We start from the raw sequence: 14,026 nt of genomic DNA, 5'->3' as shown, positions 1-14,026 counted from the left end.
GATACACAGTTGGAGAATATTGTAATCAGTCCATTTAATCTCAAGCCTTTTTTGTCCTTTTTGGTTGAACTGTGAAGATAAAGGAGACTGGTTATCTAAGAAACATATTTGCAATGGTTTTTCTGTAACAAGCAGATAAATGTAATCATTTAATAAAGATGTTTGTTTCTTAATAAAAAGCAATATAATGCTTTAAAGAGCCAGAAAGAAAATGGAGAGTTTTTTTTAAGCAAGATGTTACATGTCCTATTTTTAGGATGGTACTCAGCCAAAAATATGTGCCTTCAGCTGTTTGTTATATATATGGTAGTCAGAAATGGTGCCAATTGTCTTTGACCGACCCCTATTTTTGACTCTGTGAGTCTAATTAAATTGAATATGAAATCATGTGGAGATGTCTGCCCACCTTCTAGACATTTAAAAAGCCCCAGGAAAGGAGCCTGAATTCTAGTACCAGCTTTTTGACTGTGGTGAAGTTGGTGTATTACCAGCTTTGAGCGCTGTCATCAAATTATGTCACCTAGTCCTCCTAATTGTCATTATCTACTGACATCTGCTTCATGTCTTGACTTTTTATTATCACACTCTTTCACATGACTTATTGTTTTCATTCTTGTCAAAGGCAACATGTTCATAGATGGTTCTTTTAGTTCTCTTGGTTCTTGATTCTTTCACCTTCTCTCCTCCAGTAATTCCAATTACTCACTCCTATGGTCAGATCCTACACTAATGGTTCTCATCTAAGAGTGCTTTTGCAACATCTAGGGATAATTTTGATTGTCATGATAAGGTAGGGATGATAATACTGTTGGCATTTAGTAGGCATACCAGTGTAGATGCTACTAAGCATACATAGGACAGCCCTCAACAACAAATAATTTTCTAGTCTTAGATGTCAGTAGAACTGAGGTTGAAAAATGTTTCCTAGATCTTGTCATTGCCCAATTTAATTCCCTCCAAAATCTCTCTATTAAGGAGAGATAATACAGGTATTAGTCACTTTTCTTGCATCTTGATCACCCAGGTTCGAATCTCAACCACCACAATCGTCACCCGAGCACAGCCTATGGTCAGTTCTGAGCACAGAGCCTGAAATAGCCCCTGAACACCTCCCCCCATCTCTATTTTAAATATTTCACTCCCTGACCATGACAATTTACCTCATCTTATTCTGTCTAGAATCTCTGTCCCACCAATTACTTGACCTTACTAATACCTCTAGTAGTCAATCCCTTACTTTTTCATACCCCTCTTTTTATCCAGCTTACATTCCATTGTTATTATAGTTCACTTTTTCATATATTTCCATTTGTTCTAAAACTCGACTTTTTTTTTTTAATTAATGAGTCACCATGAGGGTACAGCTACAGAGTTTCGTGCTTGTGTTACAGTCATACAATACTCGAGTATCCATCCCTTCACCAGTGCCCATTCTCCTCCACTGATGGCCCCAGGATCCCTCCCACCCCCCCTCATATCCCCCCCACCCCCGCTGCCTCTGTGGCAGGGCATTCTCTTTTGTTTTCTCTCTCCTTTTGGGTGTTGTGGTTTGCAATGGAGGTATTGGTGGCTATTGTGTTCAATCTATAGTCTGCTTTCAACCCGCCTCTCCCATCCCGAGTGGATCCTCCACCACACTTTAGTTGATATACCCTTCTCTATCTGAGCTGCCTTTTACCCCAGCATGTGAGGCCGGCTTCCAAGCCATGGAGCAGATCTGATACTTATTGCTACTATTCTTGGGTGTTAGTCTCCCATTCTGTTGTTTTGTATTTCACAGATGAGTGCAGTTTTTCTATGTCTGTGTCTTTCTGACTCACTTAACTTAGCATGATACTTTCCATGTTGATCCACTTATATGCAAAGTTCATGATTTCATCCATTCTGACAGCTGCATAGTATTCCATTGTGTAGATGTACCAAAGTTTCTTTAACCAGTCGTCTGTTCTTGCGCATTTGGGTTTTTTCCAGATTCTGACTGTTGTAAACAGTGCTGCGATGGACATAAGTGCAGATGTCATTTTGACTATACTTTTTTTTTGCCTCTCTGGGATATATTCCCAGAAGTAGTATTGCTGAGTCAAATGGGGGCTCAATTTCTAATTTTTTGAGAAGTGACCATATTGTAAAACTCAACTTTTTAAAAAGTCCACCTGTCCACCTGTGTTGCATCCATTTCATAAGACTGTAGAGTTGGAGCAGTGCACACAGTTTGCTGATTAACTCTGTTTTATGTTCATGTCCATAAACCTCCAGTGAATCTAGAGGTAGCTGGCAATCACATTATTTTTCCCAAGTTTATTCATGTGTTTGCTCTTCTGGACAGCCACTTTAATACTTTCCCATGACTTCTCAAACCACTGAACTCCTCTTAGCATTGTGGACTCTGTTTTTTACTTCAGCAAGAAAATTGAAGTAATAGCAAGCATCTTCCACAGACTTTCTCAGCTCTGCCTACTTATCCACCAACATCTATACCCACATCATTGCCTGCCTGTCTCCTGTCATAGGCTATGGACTGGATATTTGTATCTTTCTAGAATTCATATATTGAAATGTAGTGTCCTAAGTGATAAGATTAGGAGATGGAGCTCTTGTGATTGAGATGAGTGGCTTTATAAATAAGACTTCCCAGGTTGGCCCAAGGATAGTACAGTGGGCACTTGCTGCACTTGCTGTGAATATGGCAGAATGCAGGTTTGATCCCTAACACCACATAGTATCCCTGAGACCCACCAGGGGTGATCCCTGAGCACAGAATGAGGAGTAAGCCTTAAGCCCCACCAGGCATGAACTCACCCCTAAAAACAAAAGCCCCAGATTGCTCCATCAATCACTCCTTTTCCCATGTGAGGATTAATTTAGAAGGGACTGTCTATAAACTTTCAGAAGTAGGTTCTTGCCACCTGGGATGTAACTCAGTGGTTGAAGGTATGCCTTGGATATGTGTAGCACTGGGTTCATTCTCTGCCATTAAATTCTTTTTTTCAAATAAATCCTTAACAAGCTTTGAATTTGATGGTGCCTGATCATGAATTTCTCATCTTCCAGAATATGAGAAATATGTCCTTGTTGTATATAAGCCACCCCATGTAGGATATTCTATTATAGCAGCCCAAACTGACTATGGTACCAGAATGGAAAGATCCTTTGTCCTTTCTGAATGGTACTAGGATCCCCACCCCCACACCCTATCACTTTCCATTCTGTCTCCCTTACTGTAGAGTGTCACTCTGGTTACTCTTCCCTTCACATCTCATATCAGTAAATTTTCACTCTACTAGGATTCTTTTCCCATCAAAATACAGCAGTTCCTCAAATTAATGCTATTGTGTTATAATGTTGATGACAAAGGGAATAAATTCCCAGTCAGGACAACTGTTTGTTTGTGGAGTTTGCACATTCTCCTTATGTCTGCGTGGGTTTCCTCTGGGTTTTATGGTTTTCTCCCACATCTCCAGCATGTGCTCATGAAGTACATTGGCATGTCTAAATTGTCCTAGTGTGAGAGTGTGGGTTGGTGAGTCTGTCTGCATCTTCCATAGAAGGGCATATCCTGTCGAGTTGGGTGCTGCCCTGAGCTGTGCGTTGTTGCATCAGGCTCAAGGCTCCTTCATCCCCGAGTTGGAATAAAAGCACTGGAAAATGAATGAGTGAATGAATGAATAAGCGAACAAGTTATTCTTTAATATTTTGATCTTTATAAGGCAGAAATATACCTTAGGAGCCTAACTCTTATTTATACCAATTTACCTGTAGTGAAATTTGTTTCATTACATTTAGTAATAACTATTGGAAACATGTTACCTATATTACAATGTAAAACTTAATAAAATGTGGGACCAGAAAAATAGTACAGTAGGCAGGGTGTCAGGTAAGAACTTTATTTCATTTAATTTTTCCAAAGTATGCTGGACTATCTATTAGACCCATTATTCAGACAGTGGAATTAAAAAAAGTGTTAGAGAAATTTAAAAAGTAGCCCAGACACCCCAGAGGGGGGTAGGTGAGTCTCTCCACCTGCCCAAGCAGAGCCCTGGCAGCTGAAAACTTCCAGAACCCAATTATCATCATACTCACAGCCAGACTCCACAGGCATGGGTGAGCCTCATCCATAAATGCATCTGTTGAAAAACTCAGGTATTTGGGGTTTATGACCAAAATCTCCAGGCTGCCATGGATTAGGGATGGGTGACCTCCCTCACATCCCCTTGTTCTTCCTGGAGCCAGGCGGTCATGCCCATGAACTGCCTCCAGTGCCTTATTTGCCCATAAACTGGCCATGATCCAGAGATTCATAAATAAATCTCGAAAGAGATCAGTAGGATGCATCTGCTTCCAGACTCTAAAGTCACCATTCAGTTAGAAATTTAACCCCAGCTGCACTACCCCACCAAAAGTTTAGAATTCCTAGAGCAACATCTCCTATTCTGCATCACTGATATGCCAGGAGTAGCACACCACATTGGATGGGATGTAAAGTAGAAGGCAACCAATCTCGATTAAGAAAATACTAAAACACAAGACTTAACCTGTAACAACAGGATAGTAATCTCTTATACAAGGACTTAATGGCTCCAGGGTGAGATACAACAATCTTCATACACTTAATTCTAAGGAAATCTTTTTTGATCATTTTTAGAATATTAATCATAACAAGCAATATAAAAAAATCACCTTGGGCCTGTTATTGGAATAGTTTGGCTGGTTGCTAGGAAAATAGGAAATATTGGTAGTGGGAAGGTGTAAAGTGGTTGGATTAGTGTTGGAATATTGAATGCAATAAATCACTGTAAATAATTCTATAAAAATTAAATTTAAAAAATGTAGCCCAGAGTCACACAGCCATTGTTCAAAGTCATATCTTTCTGGCATCAAAGCTTTATATCACATATTTTCCTCCTAATCCAAGAAAAGACATATAGTGATTTTAAATCTGACCCACCTTAATTTATATGCAAGGATAGTATATTTTTCTCCAAGACTGAAAGTTTATGGGTCATCCTAAGGTCTATTTAGGGCTCACTTACAGTGCCTGATATGGCTTCAGTGATATCAAGTCAAAAGGTAATAATGGAAGAAACACAGAAGAGTGAAATGTGTGTGTGTGTGTGTGTTTGTGTCTGACTATTTTAGCAATGTGGTTATTATGTTACATCTAAGAGTGGAGCACAGTCATTTTCTGATGGCCTGGAGCATGGATAATTAGGTGCAGAAATGTATACTTCTGGTGGTGAGATCACAGATGTTTAGAACAACATCTCATAGAAATGAGCTCATAGAAAGTAAGAGTTGAAAAAGATGTTTAAAACCAGCAAGTTGGAGGGGCTGGAGCGATAGCACAGCGGGTGGGGCGTTTGCCGTGCACTCGGCCGACCTGGGTTCGATTCCCAGCATCCCATATGGTCCTCTGAGCACTGCCAGGGGTAATTCCTGAGTGCAGAGCCAGGAGTAACCCCTGTGCATTGCCAGGTGTGACCCTAAAAAGCAAAAAAGAAAGAAAGAAAAGCAGCAAGTTGGAACTTATTGTTGTGAAAATGGTCCTTTTGAGGACTAGACTTGATGTGTGAGATCTCTCATGACATCTTCTGAATAATTAAACATTTAATTGAATGAGTTAGCTAAGCACAAAAGCAATAGGATGAACTGCCCATGATCACGAAGTTAAAGCTGACTTAGCCCCTGGACTTCAATGCCTTGTAGTCTTATTCATTAATTCCTTCATTTGCCTGTTTGTATGATAAGCTTCCAATTCCTGGGTACTTTCTTTGAGTTTGTTACTTTAAAAAAAAAACTTAAAAAATTAACTTAATCATCAACATAACTTTTCTAAGCAGACAGCATTCTGTTGTAACTTTATATTAAAGGATTCCCATTGTGTGTGTGTGGGTACTGAGGGTGTTGGGGTTTGGTGCTCTGGGGCTACTCCTGGCACTGTACTCAGGAATGATCTTAACCAGTGCTTCTCAAACCATATGTGGTGTTGAGGAATTAAATGGGTATGCAACATGCCAGGCAAATTCTTTACCTCCTATTCTATCTCTTAGATCTCAGATTTCAGTTTTTGGTTTTTCTTTTTTTGGGGGGGTTGCACCCAGCAGTGCTCAGGGTTTACTCCTGCCTTTCTGCTCAAGGGTCACTCCTGATGGTGCTTGGGGCCATCTGGGGTATTGAGGATTGAACCAGGGTCAGCCACATGTAAAGCAAATGCCTTAACTCTGCTACTATCTTTCCGACTCCTTTGACAAGAATTCTTCTTTTATTTATTTTTAGTTTTATTTTAGTTTGGGTTGGGGCTGCACAATAACGCACTTCAGGGCTTACTCTTGGCTGTGTGCTCAGGAATCACTTGTGATGGTGCTTGGGAGACCATATGTATTGCAGGGGTTAATCCCAGGTCAGCCACATGTGAGGCAAGTGTGTTAACCTCTGTACCTCTCTAGCCAAGGCATTTTATTATATATGGTAAGCAGGGGATGGTTTGATCCACACGTGGTGAAGCTTAGGGCTTACTCCTGGCTCTGTGCTTAGGGGTCATTGCTGACTGTGTTCAGAGGACCATGCTGGGGTTGGCCACATGCAAGGCAATCACCTTAATCTTTGTGTTCAGATTTCAGTTCTTAAAAAGATTAGGAAGGTTGCCCAAGGTTAGAAACCAAGTTAGAAGCAAATCTAGGTGCTTTGGACCTATCCAGAGCTCTTAATTCTTGCAATATTCCAGAAGGAGTAATCTGCTATTATATATGGTGGGCATTCAATAAATATTTGTGAATAAAACTAATGAATTAAATAAAGGATTCATATATATGCATGAATATGATGGTCTGTATCTTAAATTTTAAGTATTAGGTAGAAATGATGTCTTTTTTTCTTTTTTGGCTTTTTGGGTCACACCCAGTAAAGCTCAGGTGTTACTGATGCCTCTGCACTCAGAAATTACTTTTGGCAGTGCTCTGGGGACCATATGGGATGCCAGGAATTGAACCCAGGTTGGCTGCATGCAAGGCAAATGGCCTACCCACTATTCTATCACTACAGCCTCCAGAACTGATTCTAGTAGATTTGTTGAGAGAATCAGAATTAATAAATGTCAAGCACATAGCACATAAAAGCTTTCAAATAAAGTGTTATACAGATGTGATATGGTATTGTTGAATATAATCTCACTCTTTTCCTTATCAGTGCCTAACAATATTTCTAGATTTTTTTATAGCATGAGAGGGAGAGAGAGGAGATAGGAGAGAGAGAGAGAGAGAGAGAGAGAGAGAGAGAGAGAGAGAGAGAGAGATCGCTCCTGAAAGGATGATGGGATGTCATAATCTCTGTAATGATTCCTGTTTCCTGAAAGGGAATTTTCAAGTAGGCCAGTGAACGCAGTTCAGCGGTAGAGCAGGTGCTTTGCAAGTAGGCGGACATAGGTTTGATTCTCATTGTGAAACAGGGAGAGGAGAGAATCCTTTGAAACATGAGTTATTTCACTCAGGTTATTTGACTGGATTAGTAATGGCAATTCTGAGCTCTAAGTTTCAGTGGCTTTGTTCACTAAGCCATATATCTCATATGTCTATGTGTTTGTCTTGAACACTACACATTTTGACATCTGGTTTTGCTCATCAAAAGAATTGTTTATCAGGGCTGGAGCGATAGCACCAGCGGTAGGGCATTTGGCCTTGCATGCGGCCGACCCGGTTTTGATTTCTCCACCCCTCTTGGAGAGCCCAGCAAGCTATCGAGAGTATCTCGCCCTCATGGGCTGAGTCTGACAAGCTACCCGTGGCGTATTTGATATGCCAAAAACATTAACAAAGTATCACAATGGAGATGTTACTGGTGCCCGCTCGAGCAAATCGATGAGCAATGGGATGACAGTGATACAGTGATATGTGAAATCTGGTATAGCCAAACTCCCAGAAGCAGAGAATTGAAAGGTGGTGGCATCAACAATATAGAGCATAAAAGCCTTTATAGGGACTGGGAATATAGTTCATGGTAGAGCACTTGCCTTGCATATGCAAGACTCTGGGTTCTACTGCCAGCACCACACACACACACACACACACACACAAACACGCACCAACACACGCACACGCACACATGCACACAAACACACACAGAACCCCTTAGAATCTTCACATGGGCTTTTCACCTATAAATGTTTGGTTCTGACTGTATTCTGGAATTTGGTTCAGAACTTGGTTGGGTTCTATCTATTTTTTAAAAAAACTGTTAATGGGAGGCTTGAGTGATAGCACAGCGGGTAGGGTGCTTGCCTTGCATGGGGCCGACCTGGGTTCGATTCCCAGCATCCCATATGGTCCCCTGAGTACCGCCAGGGGTAATTCCTGAGTGCAGAGCCAGGAGTGACACCTGTGCATCACTGGTTGTGACCCAAAAAGCAAAAAAAAAAAAAACTGTTAATGGGAGGAGCCAGGGAAGTATTACTTTCTTTCATAGGTTTTATTTTTTGTGAAATTACATTGTTTTGGGGTCACACCCGGCAATGCACAGGAGTTACTACTGGCTCATGCACTCAGGAATTACTCCTGGTGGTGCTCAGGGGACCATATGGGATTCTGGGAATCGAACCGGGTCGGCCGAGTGCAATGCAAACGCCCTACCTGATGTGCTATCACTCCAGCCCCGTGAAATTACATTTTTATTTTTATGTAAACCAAGAAGTAACAACAAAAGAATCCCTAACTTCTAGATTTTAAAAACTGTACTCTTATGTATAAACATAATGCAAATACTTCTTATTTTATCAGTATAAGGAAAATGAACCAACCCAGATCATTAAACCTAATGAAAATTCTTATGATTGAAACAGACATATGAATATCAAATAAGCAGTGCCAATATTTATGACTAAGCAAGAAATAAATATTTAGTTTTATTTTTTCAACTAATTTTTAAAGGCATACTGGTTTATATTTGTTAGCATTTTTTTCCCAAAAATTGTCATTTAATTGTTTAATTGTGTCTTCAACTGGTTGTGGAATTGAACGTTGTTCTTTCATGTAAACTAAGTGATTTGCAAATTTATTTTCCTTGTTCCTCTTTTGACAGATGAAAGTAAATTTGCTTGTTCTAGTAAAACTTAATTTTCGGGCTTCCTGGATTCCTTAATTGTAACTGTCAGTGTTGTGCTGGTCAATATATGAGAAACATATTGTTCTTCTCTGCTACTTAATTTATCTGAAAGTGAACTTGCAGTGATGAAGAATTTATGAAAAATATGCTGTATATATTTCAATGTTTAGGAAGTAGCACAAGTAAAACTGGTCTATGAAAACATGCTATATCTTCAAAAGTAGAGACCAAAATGACCTTTTGAAATTTTTTTAAAAGTAGATATTAAATTTGTTGAGCATCTTCTCTTTGTCAGAATCTGTTAAAGTCAAAGAGGCAGAAGTTGCAGACCCAATCTTCAGGAGACAATCTAATATGGTAGATAGACTTTTAAGTGCATGTAATATAGTAAGATTACACTAAGTAAGATTACAGCAGAAATTTGGACCAGCTACCTGGCACAGTAAAAGAAATGATGGTATGGGGGTATAAATCATTCTTGAATAAAGTAATAGTATCTTTTTTATTATAGAAGTAATTTTCTCAAGACAGCAATTTACACATAAATGTCGTAGACAAATGTGAGCCTGTTCTACATTGTCTGGAAGTCCAGTGGGTATTTTGGCTACACTCTCATTTTGTTCAGCCAGAGAGAATTTCTCTGCTAAGCACAGTGCTTTTAGGGTGAGAAGCTACCTCTGTTCTCAGTAGGTTCTTGTAGAGGATGCTCGCTATTTCCTTCTCTGATACTGTTCAAACTCTTTGATATATTAATAATTTACTTCCATGTTTATTTGGGGGCAAAACCTGGCGATGCTTAGAAGTTCTCACACTATGCTCGGCACTGGGAGAAGTGAGGGGAAGTGTCTTGTGGCAGTGTTTGAGGGGAGTGCTGCGCTGAGGATCCAACCTGGGGTGCCCAGATGAAAAGCATGAGCTCCAGGTACTTGAGTCATTTCCCTGACCCCTTACCAAAGGATTTTTTTTGGAGGGGCGGGCTTTTATGCCACCATCAAGTGGCATGTGCCTTTCTTCTGGCTTTGTCTTCAGGGATCATTCCTGGTAGGACTTGGGAGACCAGATGGGGTGCTGGGAATCAACCCAGAGTCAGATGCATGTAGGCAAGAGCCTTGCCCTCTGTGTTATCCTCGTAGGCTTTTATTCCAAACACAAATTTAGTTATATTTTTCTCCTCTATTAAATTCTCTCATGTCTTTTTTTTTACCCAAAAAGTCCATACCTTTCTAGCAGAATCTCCCACTCTATCTTTCAACTTAGTTTCTATCTTAACCATGTCCTTTATTTGACATAGAATTATAGATGAGATATTTACCACCACTTAGCACATTAGGTATTTTTGTTTTGTTTTGTCTGTCTCCTATTATGTCAACTTCATCAAGATAGTGATTTTTGTGTTAGGTTAAGTGTTGCACTTCTTAGAACAGACCTTTACACATAGTAAGCACATGGCAAATTTGCATGCATGCATGAATAACTTTTTTTTAAAAGGTCAGCCTATTTTCATAAGCACAACAGAGTTAATATTTAGTACTTACTATGTGCCAAAGACTTTTAATTACATTAAAATTCCATTTCTCACATCAAAATATTTCTAAGTTCTATTCAAGACATTATTAGGTCATTGGTGACTCATCAAATACTAGTAGTATGATATAAATTGATATTGTGACTTGCTTCAATAATAATATGATAGATATGTCTATTGGGAAGTTTCATTCTAGGTACCATTTTTCTGTAAATGAAGAATGAGAAATCAAGTTGCCTTCCTTCAAAAGCTGGTCTATAAACAGAAATCTCTATGCAGCTGAGCCATTTCGTTTTCCTTATGTTCTGTGATTCTAAATGCTGAATTACCACAGATTGCAATCCTACACGGACAAAAAGGTTGTTTCCATTTATAGCTTGCTAATTTCTTTTTCGCCATTAAAATTTATTTCAAGTTGCAATTCAGTGCTTGGAGACAGTATTTAAAATCAGCTCAGAAGATACACACCTAGCAGTTTCACAGCCTTTGACAGAAATGTTCACCAATTCTTTCTGTAAGGTAAGCTGTTTGTTTTCTGTTCGCATCTCACTTAAATGACTATAGAATTGTATTTTTAATATTTGAAGAATAATGCCTATAAATAATTCACTCTCCTCCCTTCCTCCCCCAGGTAAAATGTTATCTTCAAGAAGGGAAGTAAGAGTAGGCAGACGGGATGTAATAGGGACAGAGAGCCAGGGGCCTGGGATATATTGGTGGTGTAGAGGTGTGGCACATGTATATAGCTGAACCACAGAGCTTACAGCATTGAGAGCAAGAGATCCCAACTACAACAACCAAACTGAAAAATGTGCCCGTTGAGGAGGCACGCTAGGGTGTGAGAGAGAAATTGACATGGGTGGTGGGATTGGTGTTGGAACATTATATGTCCTAAACTTAACTACAAATAACTTTGTAAATAATGGTGCCTTATTAAACATTTTTTAAAAATTAATTGATTATGTGCTTTAGTAGATCCCAAAGTGGGTGATACTGCCTCATAGATAGCCAAAACCATCTAGCACCTTGTTAGTAATGTTAGTAAAAATCTCAGGTAAATTTGGGGTCCCTTTCTGTTTGGTAGTTAAAAAATGAGATTTCTTGGGGTGAGTACTGAGTAATGGTTTTTCTGAAAGGGAAACAGTAGACCAAATAAGCTTGGGAGCCTTTTGTCTACCTTGGTACCATCTGGGTCATAAAATATTATTCTTTTAATGTGCTTTTGCTTTTCATATTAGCACTGTTCTCATCTTCTTATATTTGAATGATATTTAAATGATATGACTTAGACAACTTTGCTAATCTTTCATAGTGTCTTAATATTTTAAATTTTGACATTTTAATTGATACTCTGCTTGGAATACAAGTTAAAGACAAAGCTTCTTTTTTATATTTTATTTTATTGTATCTTATTTTAAGACAAAGCTTCTTTATCTCTTTTTTTTTGGTGAAGCAAAATAGTTTTATTAAAAGAAATTTACTTAGAGAATTGTGAGGTGAGAGAAATATATGTTCAAGAGAGATTGTGAGCATCTCCAGAGTGGTAAAAGCCAGAAATGTTAACATTTAGGAAGCAGACATGCACAAATAGATTTATCAGGAATTGAACCATCATTTTGTAGTAAATGTCATCATATGTGGCCATTGGTGGGATTCTATGAACCAGGGTACTTAGAATTCAGGTTCAGTGTTTAAACTCAGACTGAACATGGTTACTGGATTTTTGTCTTTTTTAGGAAACATAGGCCATAATATTGGAAAAACAAAAAAAGATTAATTAGTTCAGGTCCCCAGAGTGCTTCCCCATGAGTGTTTTAAAATCATGTTTAATGCCTCATCAACTCCTTTTCTTACTCTAGTTCTGTATTTAAGCTGTAGTACTGAATGAGGGACTCAGGAGAGAAGCTGAAACATGCAGTACAGTCTTCAGTAGGACATGGATATAGACAGAACAACAACAAATGTGTGTGTTTAATTTTTCTTGTTTTTTTTTTTTTGGGGGGGGGAGAATGCCACACCCTACTATGGTTAGAGCTTACTCCTGACTCTGTGCTCGGGATCACTCCTGATTGTGCACTGAGATCAGATGTGGTGCCAGGGACTGAGCGAGGGCCTGCCCCGTGCAACACCTTAATTACTCTGTCCTGTTTCTGTGACCCGCTAACATGGATCTTGCTGAGATCACATTGTCTGAGCCTAGATCTTATTGGGAAGAGGTTCTTAGAGTTACAGTGATGATGGGACTGTGCTGGTGAACTGCTTTCTATGCTTGGAAACAATAAGAATACAGTTGTACTCTCATTCATGAAACACATGAGTTCTAATTGCACGGAGATGAGGAGATGGCACTCCGTGTTTGTTTTTCTCACCAGGGAATTCCCCTTTCCTTCTCTTTGGTTGCTGTGGTTCTTTTCATTGTTTGGGCGTGTGGTCTCCTCAGGGAGCCCCATTTCAGTGGCTCGGTGCAGCTGTGGCTGACTTATGTCCTCGTTCTTAGAAGCCCCAGCGGCCTGGGCTCCAGGCTGCACATGGATGTATTCACTCTGACCCCTCTCATCTTTGACCAACCAATAAAAAGACAGAACTTTTTTTTTCAATCCTTTAGGAAGTACAGATAAACTCTTTATGTATAAGTAGTTTTTTTTTCCCTTTTCTTTCTGCTATTGGCTGCTGTTTCTCTCCGATAGTACTTTTATGGGAAAATTTGATTTGATGGTATTTTCATGGGCAAGATTTAGAAGACAGAATAATTATAACCTAAATTTCAACCTTTTTTTTTTTATGATATTCCCCCCCAACCCAAATCATGTTTTTCCCTCATCTATAAACTGGCTAGGCTTATTGGAATACTTGAAGGAAAAAAAAGAGACTTCAAAGACTTCTCAGGAGACAATGTATGATGCTGGGTTTTGAACCTGCAATGGCCACATGCAAGGCAAATACTTTATCCACTGTCCTATCTTGCTGGGTCCAGTTTCTATGCTTTTAAAAGTCTAATACGTTACTTTTTGAAATGCTGGTTAATAGAGAAGGATCTTTTTAAAACTTTACTTCAGAAAACTGTTGGGAAAATTTACTGGTATAGAAAAACACATATAGTTAGTTGCTGGGGAGAAAAAAAAAAGAAACTGAGTATCACCCAGGAGAACTAGGGCACCTCTGGGAGTTGCCTGTTTTTTTTTTCTTTCAGTCCTGGAGATTGAATCCAGGACCTCATGCATGCAGGACATTAATTTCACCGCTGAGCCACACCCCCGATAATATCACCATTTTTTTTTATCAGAACTAGTAACATTTTGATGATATTTTGTGTAGGAATGAATTTTCCATCTTAATGGCTGTGTAATTAGCAAAGTCTGTATTTCCAATGTTAGAATAATTGATTTTATTGTCATTTTAATCAAGACTAAG

The 14,026-nt window shown here is 39.1% G+C and overlaps 1 protein-coding gene across 3 annotated transcripts in view; it reads left to right on the top strand.

Moving 5' to 3' along the window:
- The window catches only part of SGTB (small glutamine rich tetratricopeptide repeat co-chaperone beta), a 39,394-nt gene that overhangs the window by 2,512 nt on the left and 22,856 nt on the right, over positions 1–14,026 (top strand). For all 3 annotated transcript variants that reach the window (XM_004608485.2, XM_055123644.1, XM_055123642.1), the window contains exon 3: positions 11,031–11,134. In XM_004608485.2, coding sequence (XP_004608542.1) covers positions 11,031–11,134 — 104 coding nt within the window. The remainder of the gene's footprint in view (positions 1–11,030; positions 11,135–14,026) is intronic.

The sequence above is a fragment of the Sorex araneus genome, chromosome 1 (assembly GCF_027595985.1).
Source record: "Sorex araneus isolate mSorAra2 chromosome 1, mSorAra2.pri, whole genome shotgun sequence".
Classification (NCBI taxonomy): Eukaryota; Metazoa; Chordata; class Mammalia; order Eulipotyphla; family Soricidae; genus Sorex; species Sorex araneus.
This window is presented reverse-complemented; position numbering and strand designations above follow the sequence as displayed.